This window comes from Coregonus clupeaformis, chromosome 17 (genome assembly GCF_020615455.1).
Source record: "Coregonus clupeaformis isolate EN_2021a chromosome 17, ASM2061545v1, whole genome shotgun sequence".
Classification (NCBI taxonomy): domain Eukaryota; kingdom Metazoa; phylum Chordata; class Actinopteri; order Salmoniformes; family Salmonidae; genus Coregonus; species Coregonus clupeaformis.
The window spans coordinates 15471241-15495997 of record NC_059208.1 but is presented as its reverse complement, the minus strand read 5'-3'; the positions used below and the strand labels follow the sequence as shown (position 1 = coordinate 15495997).

At 44.7% G+C, this 24757-nt stretch overlaps 1 protein-coding gene across 2 annotated transcripts in view; it reads right to left on the bottom strand.

Annotated features, from left to right (window-relative positions):
* Positions 1–4816: 4816 nt before the first annotated feature.
* Positions 4817–24757, bottom strand: part of LOC121585960 (sperm-associated antigen 1) — a 46567-nt gene continuing 26626 nt past the window's right edge. For both annotated transcript variants that reach the window (XM_045226116.1, XM_045226117.1), the window contains 7 exons: positions 21904–22056; positions 21180–21337; positions 16956–17097; positions 10880–11006; positions 10429–10587; positions 7712–8134; positions 4817–5871 (listed from right to left, as the gene is read on the bottom strand). In XM_045226116.1, coding sequence (XP_045082051.1) covers positions 5743–5871; positions 7712–8134; positions 10429–10587; positions 10880–11006; positions 16956–17097; positions 21180–21337; positions 21904–22056 — 1291 coding nt within the window. In that variant the 3' untranslated portion in view covers positions 4817–5742. The remainder of the gene's footprint in view (positions 5872–7711; positions 8135–10428; positions 10588–10879; positions 11007–16955; positions 17098–21179; positions 21338–21903; positions 22057–24757) is intronic.

Genomic DNA, 24757 nt, shown 5'->3' with positions numbered 1-24757 from the left:
TTTTTTTAGATTAATGTTACTGTCCCCACAACAACAACAACAACAAATACTTCAATGCATGTTGTCCTTGAAACATTTGATTGAAATACTGTAGAATTCCATTCATTCCTCTGGAGGACTGCTGCTACTGGGGAGTGCCAAAATGGCCGACCGGTGGCTTCAAAGCATCTCATTGGCCAATACATAGCGTCAGCAATCCAGGGTTTATATACATTGGTTATTACTCATTGTGCCTTACAAAGAGAAAAACTGCTTTTATTTTCAAATTGTCTGCATATCTCCATGTCTTCTAGACTTAAAAACAGATTTCAGATGGTCTCTCTGACCATGTCAGGAGAGATACTAGACTGGTAGGGCTTCATAGTACTGTGGTAGACTACATGACTTGTTCAATTGCCTACCAAAGACAGCACTCAGGCTCTTGATAACGCTTGTTCCTGGTAACCCTTGATGATGTCTGTTCGCCATCCCCAGACTCCACATGGTGCAGCGTTTTTACACGGTGGGGTAAATTATGTCAAATAAAGACCCAGGAATATACAGAGTGCTTTTTTGTCCAATACGCTTTACAAATGCTACGCAAATAACTAAATGTACTGCAATGCTCAGACTGTATGGGGATACCATCAGTTGGGTTCCCTCCCCTCTATTCCTGGCTGCGTCCCAAATGTCACCCTGTTCGCCAACACAGTGCACAGGTATTGCACTATATAGAGAACAGGGTGACATTTGGGCCGCAGCCCGTCTGTTCCGTGTCTCCTACCGGTCTATGAAGCCGTTTTGTGTTGCTGAATGATGATCCCTCTCTGGACTGATTTAAATGCCACATGCTGCTGCCCCCGCCCCTCCCCTCACACACTTTGTTTGGGTTTATTCCTGTTGTTTAATTCTCTGCCCTCTCCATTTCCTGTTGTTGAATTCTATGCCCTCTCCATTTCCTGTTGTTTAATTCTCTGCCCTCTCCATTTCCTGTTGTTGAATTCTATGCCCTCTCCATTTCCTGTTGTTTAATTCTCTGCCCTCTCCATTTCCTGTTGTTTAATTCTATGCCCTCTCCATTTCCTGTTGTTTAATTCTATGCCCTCTCCATTTCCTGTTGTTTAATTCTATGCCCTCTCCATTTCCTGTTGTTTAATTCTATGCCCTCTCCATTTACCTTCCTATACTTTGAACACTAGTGCCAGGTAGATTTTCTCATTTGTGCAGAATGACATTATCCTGGCCCCAGATCTGTGTTTGGCGTGGCAATGACCATAGCAGTTGGAAAGACCGCACAAACAGATCTGGGACCAGGCTAGAATGGCATTTAAGGTATATTTGTTTGCTAATTTGCTTCATAATATGTGTGTAAATGCATATCTAAAAAAATATAAAATACATATGAACAACCCTTTTCCTGGTCATTCTCTCCTAATGTTTTAGTAATGGTAGTGACTCAATGTTGAGACACAATGAATGTGTGTTGTAGTGGCTTGGAGAAGGACACTACATGCAGTAATGGAACTGCTGTTCTAGTTTAATGGATCACAGACCAGCATGTGAGTCATGAGGGGGGTTCTACTAAGCTAACAGATGGAATTGTTTTAAGATGGTCATACCATGGATCATTTAGAGATAAGAAAGCTCAGGAATTATACATTTCTTTTTTTTTTTTTTACACATTTTTAACCCCTTTTGGGGTGCACAAAACTACTTCCATAAACAAATTTAAACAGGTACCAGGTTACCTTCAGACGAGAATACCATCGTGTTCGTGAGAGTCTCCCCTTTCTATAGTAGGGTCACATTAGTTTGTAGGCCAAACCTTTCGGATGCTACAGACGTTTTCGTGAAACGTTTTTCGGGATGTCTCCTTGTCTGACAAACAGCGCTGTAGCTCTGCCACTTTCCACAAAAAAACAGATACATTACATGACCAAAAGTATGTGGACACCTGCTCGTCGAATATCTCATTCCAAAATCATGGGTATAAATATGGAGTTTGTCCCCCCTTTTACTGCTATAACAGCCTCCATCTTCTGGAAAGGCTTTACACTAGATGTTGGAACATTGCCACGAGGACTTGCTTCCATTCAGCCACAAGAGCATTAGTGATGTTGGGCGATTAGGCCTGGCTCGCAGTCGGCGTTCCAATTCATCCCAAAGGTGTTCGGTGGGGTTGAGGTCAGGGTTCTGTGCAGTCAAGTTCTTCCACACCGATCTCGACAAACCATTTCTGTATGGACCTCGCTTTGTGCACGGGGGCATTGTCATGCTGAAACAGGAAAGGGCCTTCCCCAAACTGTTGCCACAAAATTGGAAGCACATAATCGCGTTTCCACTGCTCCAGAGTCCAATGGTGGCGAGCTTTACACCACTCCAGCCGACGCTTGGCATTCCGCATGGTGATCTTAGGCTTGTGTGCAGCTGCTCGGCCATGGAAACCCATTTCATTAAGCTCCCGACCAACAGTTCTTGTGCTGACGTTGCTTCCAGAGGCAGTTTGGAATTCGGTAGTGAGTGTTGCAACTGAGGACAGATGATTTTAACGCACTTCAGCACTCGGCGGTGCCGTTCTGTGAGCTTGTGTGGCCTACCACAATGTTTGTCTATGGAGATTGCATGGCTGTGTGCTCGATTTTATACACCCGACGGGTGTGGCTGAAATAGCCGAATCCACTAATTTGAAGAGGTGTTCACATACTTTTGTATATATAGTGTATCTCTATTAGAATCCACTAATTTGAAGAGGTGTCCACATACAGCTGTATATATAGTGTATCTCTATTAGAATCCACTAATTTGAAGAGGTGTCCACATACTTCTGTATATATAGTGTATCTCTATTAGAATCCACTAATTTGAAGAGGTGTCCACATACAGCTGTATATATAGTGTATCTCTATTAGAATCCACTAATTTGAAGAGGTGTCCACATACTTCTGTATATATAGTGTATCTCTATTAGAATCCACTAATTTGAAGAGGTGTCCACATACAGCTGTATATATAGTGTATCTCTATTAGAATCCACTAATTTGAAGGGGTGTCCACATACTTTTGTATATATAGTGTATCTCTAGATTAAACAGACTGATTGTGATGGGGATTGTTATGTTAATTAGATTGACACAGGTGAATCAATCGACTCTAGGGGGTTAAAACACTGAGACCCATTAAAACACTAGAGGAAACCACAGCATGATGAGACCCATTAAAACACTAGAGGAAACCACAGCATCATGGCGGTAGTCTTCAGTCTCCTGTCTCTGGCAGATTTCAGTTTTAGTAACAATAAGAATCAAGGGGACAGTTGATGGTCTTCAGTTTTATTCAACTGCATTTTTCCACAACATAATATATTCACAATCATTATGTGATTTGTATAGTATCAGAGAAATAAGCCTGTATAAAGTATTTATTTATCCCAGTTTTATTGTTAAAGAACATTACAATTTTGACTTCTTAAAACACATTTGTACATATTTTTTGCAAAGCTACTGTAATAGAATAGAATGGGTAAACCGTCTCTCTCTCTCTCTATCACTCTCCCCCCTCTCTGTCTCTCTATCTCTCTATCTCCCCCTCTCTATCTCTCTCTCTATCTCTCTCTCCCCCTCTCTCTCTCTCTCTGTCTCTCTTGCTCTCTCTCTCTCCCCCTCTCTGTCTCTCTCTCTCTCCCCCTCTGTCTCTCTCTCTTGCTCTCTCTCTCTCTCCCCTCTCGGTCTCTCTCTCTCCCCCTCTCTCTCCCCCTCTCTCTCTCTCTCCCCCCCCTCTCTCTCTCTCTCCCTCCCCCCCTCTCTCTCTCTCTCTCTCCCCCTCTCCCCCCACTAGACTGCTGACCATGCAGCTATCTCTCTCTCTCCACTAGACTGCTGACCATGCAGCTATCTCTCTCTCTCTCCACCAGACTGCTGACCATGCAGCTATCTCTCTCTCCCTCCCCCTCGCTCTGTCTCTATCTCTCTCCCCCCTCTCTCCCTCTCCCTCCACTAGACTGCTGACCATGCAGCTATCTCTCTCTCTCCACTAGACTGCTGACCATGCAGCTATCTCTCTCCCTCCACTAGACTGCTGACCATGCAGCTATCTCTCTCCCTCCACTAGACTGCTGACCATGCAGCTATCTCTCTCCCTCCACTAGACTGCTGACCATGCAGCTATCTCTCTCTCTCTCTTTCTCTCTCTCTCTCTCTCTCTCTCTGTCTCTCCCCCTCTCTCCCTACTAGACTGCTGACCATTCAGCTATTGCTTCAGGCTTTAACAGCTGCCTGTCTGCTCCACTCATCTCCCTGAATTCAACATGGTACATTCATTAATTTAGATTATTTTGAGGTTGAAAAAGAACAACACGCTAACATTTTGACAAGTCATTTAAACGTTTCAACATACATCTGAAATCTGTACACGACAAAACAGTCTAGATCCAAAAGCTGAACTCCAAAGGCACACATCTCACAAAGATGTTGCATCTCTTCTCTCCACTGTGAGCATGGCTGCTTGTTAGACAGCATTACGCTGCTGACTACTGCAGATGGAAGGGTGCTGCTGCTGCTGACTGACTGACTGACTGGGCCATATTTGATTTTCAAATGAAGGGCCTGCCTGGGCATTTTCATAACTTCTGGTCATTTCTTCCAAAGAGAGATGTTTTTTACACAGTTACAGTACTTTGTAGGCAACATAATGAACCAATGTTTCTCCTGTAAATCGTTCTAGAAAGAAAGACTTTGTATGTACCTTGAATTGCAGTACTGTATAATCAGTATTGTGCACATTGCAATTTGCTTCATCATTGTTTTCATACAAGTGGAGTTATTCACAGAACTGAGGCAACTGCCAAAATAGCATTTTATTTCTAGACAGAGAATGGATGGTTAATACTCCCTGAACCCCAGTGGTAATAGTGCTTATGGATTGTTTTATGCGTGGTTAATATTCTGATATGCAGCATGCATGAATCTAGTTTAATTTCAGGATGATAAGCTGTAGTGTTTTCTGAATAGCCCCTGGGCCGACGCTAGCCGAGTCAAGTCATCATGCCTTCTAGCTAGAATTGATGTCCTTCCCGTTTATTTCTGGCCGGTACAATTCAACCTCTATTGGCCAGTCAAGTAGCCTGGAAAGTAGTCACACATTGATATGGGTGTTATCTGATTTGAATGGTTCTGCAGCCTGGGGACTGGACTTGGCTGCAGCACATGGACCCAGAGGGGAACGCTTGCAGATATCCTGTACATTGGACCTATGTTCTTAAAGCTTGAATAGTTCACAGCATTTTTATATATACTGCCAGTCAACTAACACTAAAACAGTTCCAGGTAAAAAAAGGTATTTGGAGAGCGAAATACCTAGTAACGGTAGGTAGAGATATGATATTATATCAAGAGAACATGAGAGGTTGGTTTGGGTCCATAATGCTTCTGAGCTGTGTTGTGCCACGTTGCATAGATCCAGTATGTTATGTTGAAGCGTCATGCAGGACAGGAGGGTGCAGGACAGAGAAAAGGGCCGTGTTCCAGAACATAAAAACCATGTTGTGTCATGGGTAAATTGTGACTGATTGACCTACAAATAATATTGAGTATTTATTTATGATGCAAGGTGATTTGCAGTCTCGACTCGTATTTCAAGTCGACAGCAATGTTGAACACGCCCTAAAAACTGTCCCAAATGGCACCCTGTTCCCTCTATAGTGCACTAGGGAATAGGGTGCCATTTGGGACAGACCCCAGCAGGCCAGACAGGGTCAGAGGTTAGAGGTCAGATGTACTTGTTGGCCAGGTTCTGCACATCGTTCTTACTGAAGGTATCGCTGTCCACAGCAGACAGACGGTCAAACAGCCGAGTCATCTGACCACGTTCACTCTTCTCTAGCAGCATCACAACTACCTGTTAATACACAGAGACGGGTTAACACAGCATCACAACTACCTGTTAATACACAGAGACGGGTTAACACAGCATCACAACTACCTGTTAATACACAGAGACGGGTTAACACAGCATCACAACTACCTGTTAATACACAGAGACGGGTTAACACAGCATCACAACTACCTGTTAATACACAGAGACGGGTTAACGCAGCGTCACAACTACCTGTTAATACACAGAGACGGGTTAACACAGCATCACAACTACCTGTTAATACACAGAGACGGGTTAACGCAGCATCACAACTACCTGTTAATACACAGAGACGGGTTAACGCAGCGTCACAACTACCTGTTAATACACAGAGACGGGTTAACACAGCGTCACAACTACCTGTTAATACACAGAGACGGGTTAATACAGCATCACAACTACCTGTTAATACACAGAGACGGGTTAACACAGCATCACAACTACCTGTTAATACACAGAGACGGGTTAACACAGCATCACAACTACCTGTTAATACACAGAGACGGGTTAACACAGCATCACAACTACCTGTTAATACACAGAGACGGGTTAACACAGCATCACAACTACCTGTTAATACACAGAGACGGGTTAACACAGCATCACAACTACCTGTTAATACACAGAGACGGGTTAACACAGCATCACAACTACCTGTTAATACACAGAGACAGGTTAACACAGCATCACAACTACCTGTTAATACACAGAGACGGGTTAACACAGCATCACAACTACCTGTTAATACACAGAGACGGGTTAACACAGCATCACAACTACCTGTTAATACACAGAGACGGGTTAACACAGCATCACAACTACCTGTTAATACACAGAGACGGGTTAACACAGCGTCCCAACTACCTGTTAATACACAGAGACGGGTTAACACAGCATCACAACTACCTGTTAATACACAGAGACGGGTTAACACAGCATCACAACTACCTGTTAATACACAGAGACGGGTTAATACAGCATCCCAACTACCTGTTAATACACAGAGACGGGTTAACGCAGCATCACAACTACCTGTTAATACACAGAGACGGGTTAACGCAGCATCACAACTACCTGTTAATACACAGAGACGGGTTAACGCAGCGTCACAACTACCTGTTAATACACAGAGACGGGTTAACGCAGCATCACAACTACCTGTTAATACACAGAGACGGGTTAACACAGCATCACAACTACCTGTTAATACACAGAGACGGGTTAACACAGCGTCACAACTACCTGTTAATACACAGAGACGGGTTAACACAGCGTCCCAACTACCTGTTAATACACAGAGACGGGTTAACACAGCGTCACAACTACCTGTTAATACACAGAGACGGGTTAATACAGCATCACAACTACCTGTACAAACATACAGAGACACACAGTGGCCTTAAAAAATTTACCAAACTGTTCAATTGTACACTCTAATGCTGTTTCCCATGATTAGTATCAATAAACAATGCAACACAAGAGACACACAGGGGTCAAAACAGCAGCATCAGTCCTACTACCTGCAGCACAGAGAGACTGTTTACATTTACATTTACATTTTAGTCATTTAGCAGACGCTCTTATCCAGAGCGACTTACAGTTGTCTAGTTTAGCTAAAAGAATATCCAAAACACTGAACAAGAAGAAAAATATATTAATTATGGGATTCAAACAAACCACGATGCACCAACATCGCACTGCACTTGACTTGTAAAGGCAATTTTCCAGACGTTCACCAAGATCACATTCGCATAGATTACTTTTAAAAGGCAAGTGCAGCACGATGTTGGTGCATTGTGGTTTGTTTGCCCCTAGATCTTACCGAGAACCTGTCAGCAGTATGTAGGTGGGTGAGGTGCTGGTAGACTAAGTTGGGGTCCTTCTGTAGGAGCTGTGTGTCCAGGGCCTGCATGATGAAGCTGACTGTGTGTCCATCCAGCTGGTTACTGAGGTAGACAGGCAGAGTCTCAGGGGGAACACAGCTCAGCAGCTCAGCACAGGCTGGGAGGTTGGACTGGGCCCGCGCTGCGTTCAGGGACTGGTTGAACTCATAGGAGTTAGAGGGCTGGAGGTTGATGGTTATTGCCTCCTCCTCCCCTCTTCCTCCTCCTCCTCCTCTACACTGGTTCTCTGGTGGGGCTGGGGTTGATGTGGATGTTGTTGATGGTTCTTCTGTCTCTGTTTCTGCTGCTTTGGTCCTGTCTGGCTCTGCAGCCTGCCAGTCTTCCTCCTCAGTACCCTCAACCTGACGGAGGACAGGTAGACAGCTTGTGACCATCTAGACATCACTTTGTGGCCCCTAATTACATTAGCTATGTCCTTACCATAATTATATTAGCTATGTCCTTACCATTATTACATTAGCTATGTCCTTACCATAATTACATTAGCTGAGTCCTTACCATTATTACATTAGCTGTGTCCTTACCATTATTACATTAGCTGTGTCCTTACCATTATTACATTAGCTGTGTCCTTACCATTATTACATTAGCTGTGTCCTTACCATTATTACATTAGCTGTGTCCTTACCATTATTACATTAGCTGTGTCCTTACCATTATTACATTAGCTGTGTCCTTACCATTATTACATTAGCTGTGTCCTTACCATAATTACATTAGCTGAGTCCTTACCATTATTACATTAGCTGTGTCCTTACCATTATTACATTAGCTGTGTCCTTACCATAATTACATTAGCTGAGTCCTTACCATTTTTACATTAGCTGTGTCCTTACCATAATTACATTAGCTGAGTCCTTACCATTATTACATTAGCTGTGTCCTTACCATTATTACATTAGCTGTGTCCTTACCATAATTACATTAGCTATGTCCTTACCATTATTACATTAGCTATGTCCTTACCATAATTACATTAGCTATGTCCTTACCATAATTACATTAGCTGTGTCCTTACCATAATTACATTAGCTGAGTCCTTACCATTATTACATTAGCTGTGTACTTACCATTATTACATTAGCTGTGTCCTTACCATTATTACATTAGCTGTGTCCTTACCATTATTACATTAGCTGTGTCCTTACCATTTTTACATTAGCTGTGTCCTTACCATAATTACATTAGCTGAGTCCTTACCATTATTACATTAGCTGTGTCCTTACCATTATTACATTAGCTGTGTCCTTACCATAATTACATTAGCTATGTCCTTACCATTATTACATTAGCTATGTCCTTACCATAATTACATTAGCTATGTCCTTACCATAATTACATTAGCTGTGTCCTTACCATAATTACATTAGCTGAGTCCTTACCATTATTACATTAGCTGTGTACTTACCATTATTACATTAGCTGTGTCCTTATCATTATTACATTAGCTGTGTCCTTACCATTATTACATTAGCTGTGTCCTTACCATTATTACATTAGCTGTGTCCTTACCATTATTACATTAGCTGTGTCCTTACCATTATTACATTAGCTGTGTCCTTACCATTTTTACATTAGATGTGTCCTTACCATTATTACATTAGCTGTGTCCTTACCATAATTACATTAGCTGTGTCCTTACCATTATTACATTAGCTGTGTACTTACCATTATTACATTAGCTGTGTCCTTACCATTTTTACATTAGATGTGTCCTTACCATTATTACATTAGCTGTGTCCTTACCATTATTACATTAGCTGTGTCCTTACCATTTTTACATTAGATGTGTCCTTACCATTATTACATTAGCTGTGTCCTTACCATTATTACATTAGCTGTGTCCTTACCATAATTACATTAGCTATGTCCTTACCATTATTACATTAGCTGTGTACTTACCATTATTACATTAGCTGTGTCCTTACCATTTTTACATTAGATGTGTCCTTACCATTATTACATTAGCTGTGTCCTTACCATTATTACATTAGCTGTGTCCTTACCATTTTTACATTAGATGTGTCCTTACCATTATTACATTAGCTGTGTCCTTACCATTATTACATTAGCTGTGTCCTTACCATAATTACATTAGCTATGTCCTTACCATTATTACATTAGCTATGTCCTTACCATTATTACATTAGCTGTGTCCTTACCATAATTACATTAGCTGTGTCCTTACCATAATTACATTAGCTGTGTCCTTACCATTATTACATTAGCTGTGTCCTTACCATTATTACATTAGCTGTGTCCTTACCATTATTACATTAGCTGTGTCCTTACCATTATTACATTAGCTGTGTCCTTACCATTATTACATTAGCTGTGTCCTTACCATTATTACATTAGCTGTGTCCTTACCATTATTACATTAGCTGTGTCCTTACCATTATTACATTAGCTGTGTCCTTACCATTATTACATTAGCTACAGTTGAAGTCGGAAATTTACATACACCTTAGCCAAATACATTTAAACTCAGTTTTTCACAATTCCTGACATTTAATCCTAGTAAAAATTCTGTGTCTTAGGTCAGTTAGGATCACCACTTTATTTTAAGAATGTGAAATGTCCGAATTTCCTCCAGTGATGGGTATGGTAGTGTAGTGTGTATAGTATATTATACCTCAGTGATAGGTACAGTCCTCCTGGGGTTGCTAGGTGATCCCTGAGCCAGACTCTGTCTGAGCAGCAGAGTGACCTCCTCCAGCTCCTTCTCAGCCTCCGCTACGTTGGGATCCTGCTGTAACACCTCCTGCAGGTCAGAGCTGCACGCCAGGTAGTCCTGGGGACGGGGGCACAGTCACAGTCACACACACACACACGGACGGGCACACAGTCACACACACATATACGCACACAAACACATACGCACGCACGGACGGGCACACACACACACACACACACAGTCACACAGTCACACACACGGACGGGCACACGCATGCACACGGACACACATGCACAGAGGAAGAGATCAGGTAGTCACCCGTTTTAATGCCTGTCTACAAAGTAGTTAACCGAGATTAGCGGCCAAACCCACTAACTAGTCCTGTGAATCCCTGAACCCTGTCCCTCACCTTCAGGCCTTTATGGGCCAGGGCCCGCCTGTAGAAGGCCTTCTTATTGGCTGGCTCCAGCCTCAGGGCGGAGTCACAGTCCTGCTTGGCTTCAGCAAACATATCCAGCTTCAGGAAGCACAGTGCTCTGAAGACAGAATGTAATACAACAACAGTATTATAGTGCATCTCTATGGAGGCAGAATGTAATACAACAACAGTATTATAGTGCATCTCTATGGAGGCAGAATGTAATACAACAACAGTATTATAGTGCATCTCTATGGAGGCAGAATGTAATACAACAGTATTATAGTGCATCTCTATGGAGGCAGAATGTAATACAACAACAGTATTATAGTGCATCTCTATGGAGGCAGAATGTAATACAACAACAGTATTATAGTGCATCTCTATGGAGGCAGAATGTAATACAACAACAGTATTATAGTGCATCTCTATGGAGGCAGAATGTAATACAACAGTATTATAGTGCATCTCTATGGAGGCAGAATGTAATACAACAACAGTATTATAGTGCATCTCTATGGAGGCAGAATGTAATACAACAGTATTATAGTGCATCTCTATGGAGGCAGAATGTAATACAACAACAGTATTATAGTGCATCTCTATGGAGGCAGAATGTAATACAACAGTATTATAGTGCATCTCTATGGAGGCAGAATGTAATACAACAACAGTATTATAGTGCATCTCTATGGAGGCAGAATGTAATACAACAGTATTATAGTGCATCTCTATGGAGGCAGAATGTAATACAACAACAGTATTATAGTGCATCTCTATGGAGGCAGAATGTAATACAACAGTATTATAGTGCATCTCTATGGAGGCAGAATGTAATACAACAACAGTATTATAGTGCATCTCTATGGAGGCAGAATGTAATACAACAACAGTATTATAGTGCATCTCTATGGAGGCAGAATGTAATACAACAACAGTATTATAGTGCATCTCTATGGAGGCAGAATGTAATACAACAGTATTATAGTGCATCTCTATGGAGGCAGAATGTAATACAACAACAGTATTATAGTGCATCTCTATGGAGGCAGAATGTAATACAACAGTATTATAGTGCATCTCTATGGAGGCAGAATGTAATACAACAACAGTATTATAGTGCATCTCTATGGAGGCAGAATGTAATACAACAACAGTATTATAGTGCATCTCTATGGAGGCAGAATGTAATACAACAGTATTATAGTGCATCTCTATGGAGGCAGAATGTAATACAACAACAGTATTATAGTGCATCTCTATGGAGGCAGAATGTAATACAACAACAGTATTATAGTGCATCTCTATGGAGGCAGAATGTAATACAACAATATTATAGTGCATCTCTATGGAGGCAGAATGTAATACAACAACAGTATTATAGTGCATCTCTATGGAGGCAGAATGTAATACAACAACAGTATTATAGTGCATCTCTATGGAGGCAGAATGTAATACAACAATATTATAGTGCATCTCTATGGTTCTGGAGGAGAACAGAACACTGTTCTTCAACATTGCCAAACACAGCTCATACAATCAGCCTCTCTTGTATCTTCTGTCACCACAGACATCCTTGCACCAAGACAGCTGCAGTGTTTTAATATTGATAACCCTGTAATTTCTGTCCTAATCTACACTCCCTAAGGCCATGTGTGTGTTGTAAGGCTGGCCTTTAGTTGTTCACAATGATGTGGTTGTGGTGTGTGTACTGTGACTGCATGGACACACACAGGTCTTTATGCAGAACAGGACATGAACACAAAGGTAGGGAGCAGTGAGTCATGTCAGTGTGGACAGCCCTTTCCTCTCTACGGTACAGTACACTCTGTCAACACTGACAACACTACTCCACCTGCTGTTGTTGAGGGGAGAAATAGAACAGGGTCACATTCATTAGTGCACACCGTAGCAAAACGTTACAGTCCGTTTCTTCCATTCGGTGCCTAATGAATAGGACCCAGGTTTCCCATCCCAGGAGAGCCCAGAGGAGAGTTGCTGCATGTCTTTCTAGGACAACATCCTCTACCCTGTTCTGTGCTACACAGTGTGTCTATAATTAGGCTCTTCTGGTAAAAGGGAAAGCACAGTAGAGAGAGAGAGAGAGAGCCTGCTCTTTCTATTTCCACACTACAGAAACAATACACCTGATTAGTCTGACTGGAATTACTGACCTCATGACAGACTGGCTGGGGTTAGAGCAGACTGGCTGGGGTTAGAGCAGACTGGCTGGGGTTAGAGCAGACTGGCTGGGGTTAGAGCAGACTGGCTGGGGTTAGAGCAGACTGGCTGGGGGTTAGAGCAGACTGGCTGGGGTTAGAGCAGACTGGCTGGGGTTAGAGCAGACTGGCTGGGGTTAGAGCAGACTGGCTGGGGTTAGAGCAGACTGGCTGGGGTTAGAGCAGACTGGCTGGGGTTAGAGCAGACTGGCTGGGGTTAGAGCAGACTGGCTGGGGTTAGAGCAGACTGGCTGGGGTTAGAGCAGACTGGCTGGGGTTAGAGCAGACTGGCTGGGGCTAGAGCAGACTGGCTGGGGTTAGAGCAGACTGGCTGGGGTTAGAGCAGACTGGCTGGGGTTAGAGCAGACTGGCTGGGGTTAGAGCAGACTGGCTGGGGCTAGAGCAGACTGGCTGGGGTTAGAGCAGACTGGCTGGGGTTAGAGCAGACTGGCTGGGGTTAGAGCAGACTGGCTGGGGTTAGAGCAGACTGGGGTTAGAGCAGACTGGCTGGGGTTAGAGCAGATTGGCTGGGGTTAGAGCAGACTGGCTGGGGTTAGAGCAGACTGGCTGGGGCTAGAGCAGACTGGCTGGGGTTAGAGCAGACTGGCTGGGGTTAGAGCAGACTGGCTGGGGTTAGAGCAGACTGGCTGGGGTTAGAGCAGACTGGCTGGGGCTAGAGCAGACTGGCTGGGGTTAGAGCAGACTGGCTGGGGCTAGAGCAGACTGGCTGGGGTTAGAGCAGACTGGCTGGGGTTAGAGCAGACTGGCTGGGGCTAGAGCAGACTGGCTGGGGTTAGAGCAGACTGGCTGGGGTTGGAGCAGACTGGCTGGGGTTAGAGCAGACTGGCTGGGGTTAGAGCAGACTGGCTGGGGTTAGAGCAGACTGGCTGGGGCTAGAGCAGACTGGCTGGGGGTTAGAGCAGACTGGCTGGGGTTAGAGCAGACTGGCTGGGGCTAGAGCAGACTGGCTGGGGCTAGAGCAGACTGGCTGGGGTTAGAGCAGACTGGCTGGGGTTAGAGCAGACTGGCTGGGGCTAGAGCAGACTGGCTGGGGCTAGAGCAGACTGGCTGGGGCTAGAGCAGACTGGCTGGGGTTAGAGCAGACTGGCTGGGGTTAGAGCAGACTGGCTGGGGTTAGAGCAGACTGGCTGGGGTTAGAGCAGACTGGCTGGGGTTAGAGCAGACTGGCTGGGGTTAGAGCAGACTGGGGCTAGAGCAGACTGGCTGGGGCTAGAGCAGACTGGCTGGGGTTAGAGCAGACTGGCTGGGGTTAGAGCAGACTGGCTGGGGTTAGAGCAGACTGGCTGGGGTTAGAGCAGACTGGCTGGGGTTAGAGCAGACTGCCTGGGGTTAGAGCATTCACTGGAAGGCTGGGGTTAGATTCTAGAACTGCTGGGGTTAGAACATTCACGGTCCATAGCAGGCTGGGGTTAGAACATTCAAACCATATGTAGCAGAGGTGATTTGAAATCACACTCTCGTGATGAAAATATCGCCCCTCAGACCACACAGATATCCTCTTTGTCTAATGGTTGAGACATTGACTTGGGGAGTGGGAGACCAGGGCTCTTTTCCCACTGGTTACACATACAGTGCATTCGGAAATATTCAGACCCCTTTTTCCACATTGTGCTACATTACAGCCTTATTCAAATATTGATTAAATAAAAAACATTTCCTCATCAATCTACACACAATACCCCATAACGCAAAAACAGGTTTTTAGAAATTATTGCACATTTATAAAAAATAAAAAACTGAAATACCTTTTATTTATAGAAGTATTCAGACCCTTTGCTATGAGACTCGAAATTGAGCTCAGGTGCATCCTGTTTCCATTGATCATCGTTGAGATGTTTCTATAACTTGATTGGATTCCACCCGTGGTAAATTCAATTGATTGGACATAATTTGGAAAGGCACACACCTGTCTTTATAAGGTCACACAGTTGACAGTGCATGTCAGAGCAAAAACCAAGTCATGAGGTCAAAGGAATTGTCCGTAGAGCTCCGAGACAGGATTGTGTCGAGGCACAGATCTGGGGAAGGGTACCAAAACATTTCTGCAGCATTGAAGGTCCCCAAGAACACATTGGCTTCCTTCATTCTTAAATGAAAGAAGTTTGGAACTACCAAGACTCTTCCTAGGGCTGGCCGCCCGCCAAACTGAACAATCGAGGGAGAAGGGCCTTGGTCAGGGAGGTGATCAACATTTACATTTGAGTCATTTAGCAGACGCTCTTATCCAGAGCGACTTACAGTTAGTGAGTGCATACATTTTCATACTGGGCCCCAGTGGGAAACGAACCCACAACCTTGGCGTTGCAAGCGCTATGCTCTACCTACCAACTGAGCTACAGGGGACTCAATGGCACACTTTAAGATTTAGCCTCTGGTCCAATGTCCACACTAGCATACTTATTGTGGTATTAGCAATGTATTGGGTATTCATTCTAAGTGGACATTGGAAGTTGACCTTAGTCTAACTCTAGTGCTGAGGAGCTGCAGGGTGTGCCGGCTTTTGTTCCAATTCAGCACAAAAAAAGAGTTTCTCAATATGCATACTACAATGCTCCACACTCTCATGCTCCGAGTGCATTCTCCGAGGACGTTCTCTTGAATACGTTCTTGTGTGGAGAACGCAGAAAACATTACATTGATTTCAAGAAATGTTGCGTAATTTTTTTAACGTGGTTGAGTCATATTTCTTTGCATACCTTCCGTTGAAGCTTGCAACGATGCATGCTTCAAAATATGTACAAATGGAGTGCGCATTTGATAAGTCCACTCCGTGCTCTGTTTCGCATACTTTGATTTGGACTCGTACTCCGACCCTCCCGTGCTCCAATTTGCGTGCTCCGAGGAAGGTAGTATGCATTTTGAGAAACACCCCATGACTCAGACCATGGTCAGTTTAGAGTACACCCCATGGTCACTCTGACAGAGCTCCAGAGTTCCTCTGTGGAGATGGGAGAACCTTCTAGGAGGACAAGCATCTCTGCAGCACTCCACCAATCAGGCCTTTATGGTTGAGAGGCCAGACGGAAGTCACTCCTCAGTAAAAGGCACATGACAGCCCCAAAAGGCACCAAAAGGACTCTCAGACCATGAGAAACAAGATTCTCTGGTCAGATGAAACCAAGATTGAACTCTTTGGCCTGAATGCCAAGCGTCACGTCTGAAGGAAACCTGGCGCCATCCCTACGGTGAAGCATGGTGGTGGCAGCATCATGCTGTGGGGATGTTTTTCAGCGGCAGGGACTGGGAGACAAGTCAGGATCGAGGGAAAGATGAATGGAGCAAAGTACAGATAGATCCTTGATGAAAACCTGCTCCAGAGCGCTCAGGACCTCAGACTGGGGCGAAGGTTCACTTTCAAACAGGACAACGACCCTAAGCACACAGCCAAGACAATGCAGGAGTGGCTTCAGGACAAGACTCTGAATGTCCTTGAGTGGCCCAGCCAAAGCCCAGACTTGAACCCGATCGAACATCTCTGGAGAGACCTGAAAATAGCTGTGCAAAAATGGGAGAAACTCCCCAAATACAAGTGTGCCAAGCGTGTAGGGTCATACCCAAGAAGACTCAAGGCTGTAATCGCTGCCAAAGGTGCTTCAACAAAGTACTGAGTAAAGGGTCTGAATACTTATGTAAATGTGATATTTCCGTTTTTAAAATGTCTAAAAACCTGTTTTTGCTTTGTCATTGTCAACACACAATTTAATAACTTTTAGAATAAGGCTGTAACGTAACAAAATGTGGAAAAAGTCAAGGGGTCTGAATACTTTCTGAATGCGCTGTACATTACTGTTCATGTTAGGGTGAAGTAGACACGGCCAGGTCCTTACCTGTTGGTGTAGATGGGACATTCCTCTGGCTTCAGCTTCAGGCATTCACTGTACGTCCTTACAGCCTCCTGGAACTGGCCTTTCTTCACAAACTCATTTCCTTCTTGTTTCAGTGAATTGAAACAAACTTCTGCTTTTCTAGCTGCAGAGAAATTGAAGAAATGATGTTGGTTGAGTAAATGTGTAACATCACACTGAGTAACTTGCCCCAAAATTATATTTTTGTAAGAATCGTATTTCACAAAAATAAGTGAGTGTGGTAATTTTGTCCTTAAAATCCAGGTCAGATGTTACTATGGTATACTGAAGTATAATTACAAGCATTCCATAAGTGTCAAAGGCTTTTATTGACAATTACATTAAGTTTATGCAAAGAGTCAATATTTGCAGTGTTGACCCTTCTTTTTCAAGACCTCTGCAATTTGCCCTGGCATGCTGTCAATTAACTTATGGGCCACATCCTGACTGATGGCAGCCAATTCTTGCATGCTTGGGCAGATTGCAGAATTTGTGGGTTTTTGTTTGTCCACCCGCCTCTTGAGGATCGACCACAAGTTCTCAATGGGATTAAGGTCTGGGGAGTTTCCTGGCCATGGACCCAAAATGTCGATGTTTTGTTCCCCGAGCCACTTAGTCATCACTTATGCCTTATGGCAAGGTGCTCCATCATGCTGGAAAAGGCATTGGTCGTCACCAAACTGTTCTTGGATGTTTGGGAGAAGTTGCTCTCGGAGGATGTGTTGGTACCATTCTTTATTCATGGCTGTGTTCTTAGGCAAAATTGTGAGTGAGCCCACTCCCTTGGCTGAGAAGCAACCCCACACATGAATGGTCTCAGGATGCTTTACTGTTGGCATGACACAGGACTGATGGTAGCGCTCACCTTGTCTTCTCCGGACAAGGTGTTTTCCGGATACCCCAAACAATCGGAAAGGGGATTCATCAGAGAAAATGACTTTACCCGAGTCCTCAGCAGTCCAATCCCTGTACCTTTTGCAGAATATCAGTCTGTCCCTGATGTTTTTCCTGGAGAGAAGTGGCTTCTTTGCTGCCCTTCTTGACACCAGGCCATCCTCCAAAAGTATTCGCCTCACTGTGCGTGCAGATTCACTTGCACCTGCCTGCTGCCATTCCTGAGCAAGCTCTGCACTGGTGGTGCCCCGATCCCGCAGCTGAATCAACTTTAGGAGACGGTCCTGGCGCTTGCTGGACTTTCTTGGGCGCCCTGACACCTTCTTCACAACAATTGAACCCCTCTTCTTGAAGTTCTTGATGATCCGATAAATTGTTGATTTAGGTGCAATCTTACTAGCAGCAATATCCTTGCCTGTGAAGCCCTTTTTGTGCAAAGCAATGATGACGGCACATGTTTCCTTGCAGGTAACCATGGTTAACAGAGGAAGAACGATGATTTCAAGCACCACCCTCCTTTTAAAGCTTCCAGTCTGTTACTCTAACTCAATCAGCATGACAGAGTGATCCCCAGCCTTGTCCTCGTCAACACTCTCACCTGTGTTAACAAGAGAATCACTGATATGATGGCAGTTAGTCCTTTTGTGGCAGGGCTGAAATGCAGTGGAAATGTTTTTTTGTGATTAAGTTTATTTTCATGGCAAAGAGGGACTTTGCAATTCATCTGATCACTCTTCATGACATTCTGGAGTATATGCAAATTGCCATCATCAAAACTGAGGCAGTAGACTTCGTGAAAATTAGTATTTGTGTCATTCTCAAAATGTTTGACCACGACTGTAGTTACCTCCAGTACTCAAGCAGACAGTATCTCTCCTCTCTCTGTTCCACTAGTCACCTCCAGTACTCCAGCAGACAGTATCTCTCCTCTGTCTCTGCTGCAGTAATACCCTCCAGTACTCCAGCAGACAGTATCTCTCTTCTCTCTGTTCCACTAGTCACCTCCAGTACTCCAGCAGACAGTATCTCTCCTCTCTCTGTTCCACTAGTCACCTCCAGTACTCCAGCAGACAGTATATCTCCTCTCTCTGTTCCACTAGTCACCTCTAGTACTCCAGCAGACAGTATCTCTTTTCTCTCTGCTGCAGTAGACTATATGACCGTTGAAGGTCACAGCAGAAAGAGGTTGAGTAATGATGATGATGCTGGCTGCACACGGCCAATAGAACAACACCCTATCCCCTATTGGACTGCGTTTAACCCTGGGCTCTGGCCAAAGGTAGTGCACTGTATAGGGAATAGGGTGCTATAGGCTCTGGTCAGAATTAGTGAACAACATAGGGAGTAGGGGGTCATTTTGGACTGAGTGTAATCTCTTGTGACAGATGAAACAGCTGGTCAGCGTACAGATTAGGTTCTGGGTGACTACACTCTTAGAAAGAAAGGTGCTATCTACAACCTAAAAGAGTTCTTCAGCTGTCCCCATAGGAGAACCCTTTGAAGAACCCTGTTTGGTTCCAGATACAGTGAGGGGGAAAAAGTATTTGATCCCCTGCTGATTTTGTACGTTTGCCCACTGACAAAGACATGATCAGTCTATAATTTTAATGGTAGGTTTATTTGAACAGTGAGAAACAGAATAACAACAAAAAAATCCAAAAAAATGCATGTAAAAAATGTTATAAATTGATTTGCATTTTACTGAGGGAAATAAGTATTTGACCCCTCTGCAAAACATGACTTAGTACTTGGTGGCAAAACCCTTGTTGGCAATCAGAGGTCAGACGTTTCTTGTAGATGACCACCAGGTTTGCACACATCTCGGGTTTGTTCCACTCCTCTTTGCAGATCTTCTCCAAGTCATTAAGGTTTCGAGGCTGACGTTTGGCAACTCGAACCTTCAGCTCCCTCCACAGATTTTCTATGGGATTAAGGTCTGGAGACTGGCTAGGCCATTCCAGGACCTTAATGTGCTTCTTCTTGAGCCACTCCTTTGTTGCCTTGGCTGTGTGTTTTGGGTCATTGTCATGCTAGAATACCCATCCACAACCTATTTTCAATGCCCTGGGTGAGGAAAGGAGGTTCTCACCCAAGATTTGACGGTACATGGCCCCGTCCATCGTCCCTTTGATGCGGTGAAGTTGTCCTGTCCCCTTAGCAGAAAAACACCCCCAAAGCATAATGTTTCACCTCCATGTTTGACGGTGGGGATGGTGTTCTTGGGGTCATAGGCAGCATTCCTCCTCCTCCAAACACGGCGAGTTGAGTTGATGCCAAAGAGCTCTATTTTGGTCTCATCTGACCACAACACTTTCACCCAGTTCTCCTCTGAATCATTCAGATGTTCATTGGCAAACTTCAGACGGCCCTGTATATGTGCTTTCTTGAGCAGGGGGACCTTGCGGGCGCTGCAGGATTTCAGTCCTTCACGGCGTAGTGTGTTACCAATTGTTTTCTTGGTGACTATGGTCCCAGCTGCCTTGAGATCATTGACAAGATCCTCCCGTGTAGTTCTGGGCTGATTCCTCACCGTTCTCATGATCAATGCAACTCCATGAGGTGAGATCTTGCATGGAGCCCCAGGCCGAGGGAGATTGACAGTTATTTTGTGTTTCTTCCATTTGCGAATAATCGCACCAACTGTTGTCACCTTCTCACCAAGCTGCTTGGCGATGGTCTTGTAGCCCATTCCAGCCTTGTGTAGGTCTACAATCTTGTCCCTGACATCCTTGGAGAGCTCTTTGGTCTTGGCCATGGTGGAGAGTTTGGAATCTGATTGATTGATTGCTTCTGTGGACAGGTGTCTTTTATACAGGTAACAAACTGAGATTAGGAGCACTCCCTTTAAGAGTGTGCTCCTAATCTCAGCTCGTTACCTGTATAAAAGACACCTGGGAGCCAGAAATCTTTCTGATTGAGAGGGGGTCAAATACTTATTTCCCTCATTAAAATGCAAATCAATTTATAACATTTTTGACATGCGTTTTTCTGGATTTTTTTGTTGTTATTCTGTCTCTCACTGTTCAAATAAACCTACCATTAAAATTATAGACTGATCATTTCTTTGTCAGTGGGCAAACGTACAAAATCAGCAGGGGATCAAATACTTTTTTCCCTCATTGTAGAACCCTATTGGGTTCCATGTAGAACCCTTTCCCCCAGAGGGTTCTACATGGAACCCAAAAGAGTTCTACATGGAACCAAAAATGGTTCTACCTGGAACCAAAAAGGGTTCTCCTATGGGGACAGCCAAAGAACCCTTTTGGAATCCTTTTCTCTAAGAGTGTACATTAGGCTGAGTGAGTCCCCTACCTGCGTGGTGCTTGGCCTTCTCTGCTCTGGCCTGTAGGACCTCAGCGCTGGGCGGTTCCTCCCTGCGGTGCTGCTGAGCTGATAGTGGGACCAGAGGGATCTCAGGTAGTTTCTCTCTCCACTGCTCTCCATCCTGCTCTATCAGCAACCGCGTGATTCTGGAGGAACCAGACATACAGAGACACACAGACGTACGCATGTACACACACACACACACAGGTACACACACACACACATACGTACGCATGTACACACACACACACACACACACACACAAATGCACATACACACACACACACACACAGACGTACGTAAATACACACACACAAACGCACGCAGGCACACACACACACACACACACACACACACACACACACAGACCTTGTTATCCTCCCTCCTATCCTCTATTATGTAAGCGCAGGACGTGTGTGTGAGGGTATAAATAGCGTGTAGCTGCAGTAGCTGGAGGACAGCAGGTCATTCTGTCCTGCTGCTAATCAGAAGACTGACGTCTGAGCTGGCTAATTAGAGTCTACAGTAAAGGGGCCTTTCAAACAACTCTCAATCACTTCACATGGTTGTTACTGTAGGGTGGCAAAATTATGTTCACTTTCTAGAAATCCTGATCCCAGGAATCCTCCAACTGGGATTTCTGGAAAACCTGGGAATTTGGGGAAAGTTCAAGGAATTTTGCAACCCTAATGATGGGGGTGGAGTAGTTTACCTGTTGACACTGTCGTGTGCAGCCTGCACACTGATATCTATCTGTAGCACGGTTTTGTAATCCACATAGGCTTGTCGGTAACGCTCCATAGTCTCATAAGCCATGGCTCTGCGTAGGAGGGGCTTGAGGGAGAACGGCTGCAGCTCCAAGGACCTGCAGGTAGAAATAGAATAAGACAGAGGACGGGAAGGGATCAAGCCCTGCATACACCTACTGTACAGTACCTAGCATGTAGCATGAGACTGAGGACGGGAAGGGATCAAGCCCTGCATACACCTACAGTACAGTACCTAGCATGTAGCATGAGACTGAGGACGGGAAGGGATCAAGCCCTGCATACACCTACAGTACAGTACCTAGCATGTAGCATGAGACTGAGGACGGGGAGGGATCAAGCCCTGCATACACCTACAGTACAGTACCTAGCATGTAGCATGAGACTGAGGACGGGAAGGGATCAAGCCCTGCATACACCTACAGTACAGTACCTAGCATGTAGCATGAGACTGAGGACGGGAAGGGATCAAGCCCTGCATACACCTACTGTACAGTACCTAGCATGTAGCATGAGACTGAGGACGGGAAGGGATCAAGCCCTGCATACACCTACTGTACAGTACCTAGCATGTAGCATGAGACAGAGGACGGGAAGGGATCAAGCCCTGCATACACCTACTGTACAGTACCTAGCATGTAGCATGAGACTGAGGACGGAGGGGATCAAGCCCTGCATACACCTACAGTACAGTACCTAGCATGTAGCATGAGACTGAGGACGGGAAGGGATCAAGCCCTGCATACACCTACTGTACAGTACCTAGCATGTAGCATGAGACTGAGGACGGGAAGGGATCAAGCCCTGCATATACCTACTGTACAGTACCTAGCATGTAGCATGAGACAGAGGACGGGAAGGGATCAAGCCCTGCATACACCTACTGTACAGTACCTAGCATGTAGCATGAGACTGAGGACGGAGGGGATCAAGCCCTGCATACACCTACTGTACAGTACCTAGCATGTAGCATGAGACTGAGGACGGAGGGGATCAAGCCCTGCATACACCTACTGTACAGTACCTAGCATGTAGCATGAGACTGAGGACGGAGGGGATCAAGCCCTGCATACACCTACTGTACAGTACCTAGCATGAGACTGAGGACGGAGGGGATCAAGCCCTGCATACACCTACTGTACAGTACCTAGCATGTAGCATGAGACTGAGGACGGAGGGGATCAAGCCCTGCATACACCTACTGTACAGTACCTAGCATGTAGCATGAGACTGAGGACGGAGGGGATCAAGCCCTGCATACACCTACTGTACAGTACCTAGCATGTAGCATGAGACTGAGGACGGAGGGGATCAAGCCCTGCATACACCTACTGTACAGTACCTAGCATGAGACTGAGGACGGAGGGGATCAAGCCCTGCATACACCTACTGTACAGTACCTAGCATGTAGCATGAGACTGAGGATGGAGGGGATCAAGCCCTGCATACACCTACTGTACAGTACCTAGCATGTAGCATGAGACTGAGGACGGAGGGGATCAAGCCCTGCATACACCTACTGTACAGTACCTAGCATGTAGCATGAGACTGAGGACGGGAAGGGATCAAGCCCTGCATACACCTACTGTACAGTACCTAGCATGTAGCATGAGACTGAGGACGGAGGGGATCAAGCCCTGCATACACCTACTGTACAGTACCTAGCATGTACAGTACAGTATCAAGCCTGCAGGTTGTGGTTGGTGTTTGAGGAGGGAGGGGTCAAGCCTGCAGGTTGTGGTTGGTGTTTGAGGAGGGAGGGGTCAAGCCTGCAGGTTTTGGTTGGTGTTTGAGGAGGGAGGGGTCAAGCCTGCAGGTTGTGGTTGGTGTTTGAGGAGGGAGGGGTCAAGCCTGCAGGTTGTGGTTGGTGTTTGAGGAGGGAGGGGTCAAGCCTGCAGGTTGTGGTTGGTGTTTGAGGAGGGAGGGGTCAAGCCTGCAGGTTGTGGTTGGTGTTTGAGGATCAGTAAAGATTCTGCTCTCCTTTATTCTTCTGCCTCCTAAGAACTTCAACCAAACCTCCTCTATGGTTTTGCAGTGGTGTGTCAAGAGTGTGCAAAGCTGTCATCAAAGCAAAGGGTGGCTATTTTGAAGAATCTCAAATATAAAATATATTTTGATTTGTTTAACACTTTTTTGGTTACTACATGATTCCATATGTGTTATTTCATAGTTTTTATGTATTCACTATTATTCTACAATGTAGAAAATAGTAAAAATAAAGAAAAACCCTGGAAAGAGTAGGTGTGTCCAAACTTTTGACTGGTACTGTAAATGTAAAGATTATAAACACACCCAGGGCGGCAGGTAGCTTAGTGGTTAAGAGCGTTGGGCCAGTAATCGAAAGGTCACTGGTTCGAATCCCAGAGCCGAATAGGTGAAAAATCTGTCGATGTGCCCTTGAGCAAGGCACTTAACCCTAATTGGTCCTGTAAGTCGCTCTGGATAAGAGCGTCTGCTAAATGACTAAAATGTAAATGTAAACCACTTCTCAATCAAACAGGCAAGAGTCAAGTGCTCTTGTGATAGGTCACGGCCTTAAACAAAAATTCATTTGACATTTTCTTTAATGATTGATAGAAAATAAACATGTCTAAGGAGATGTTATCCAAAATGTTTAACTGGGTCTCAAAAGCCTCTTTTAAATCACAAGCTAAATCTTCCCTAGAAAATGTGTGAGAGAATAGTGCAAGTATCAACATGAATCAAATCTAACCCCTGACAATGAACCCTAACATGGATGTCTACAACCTGGCTTCTATAACCCAGTAGTGATGTGTACTCTGATCTCTGAGGCCTACT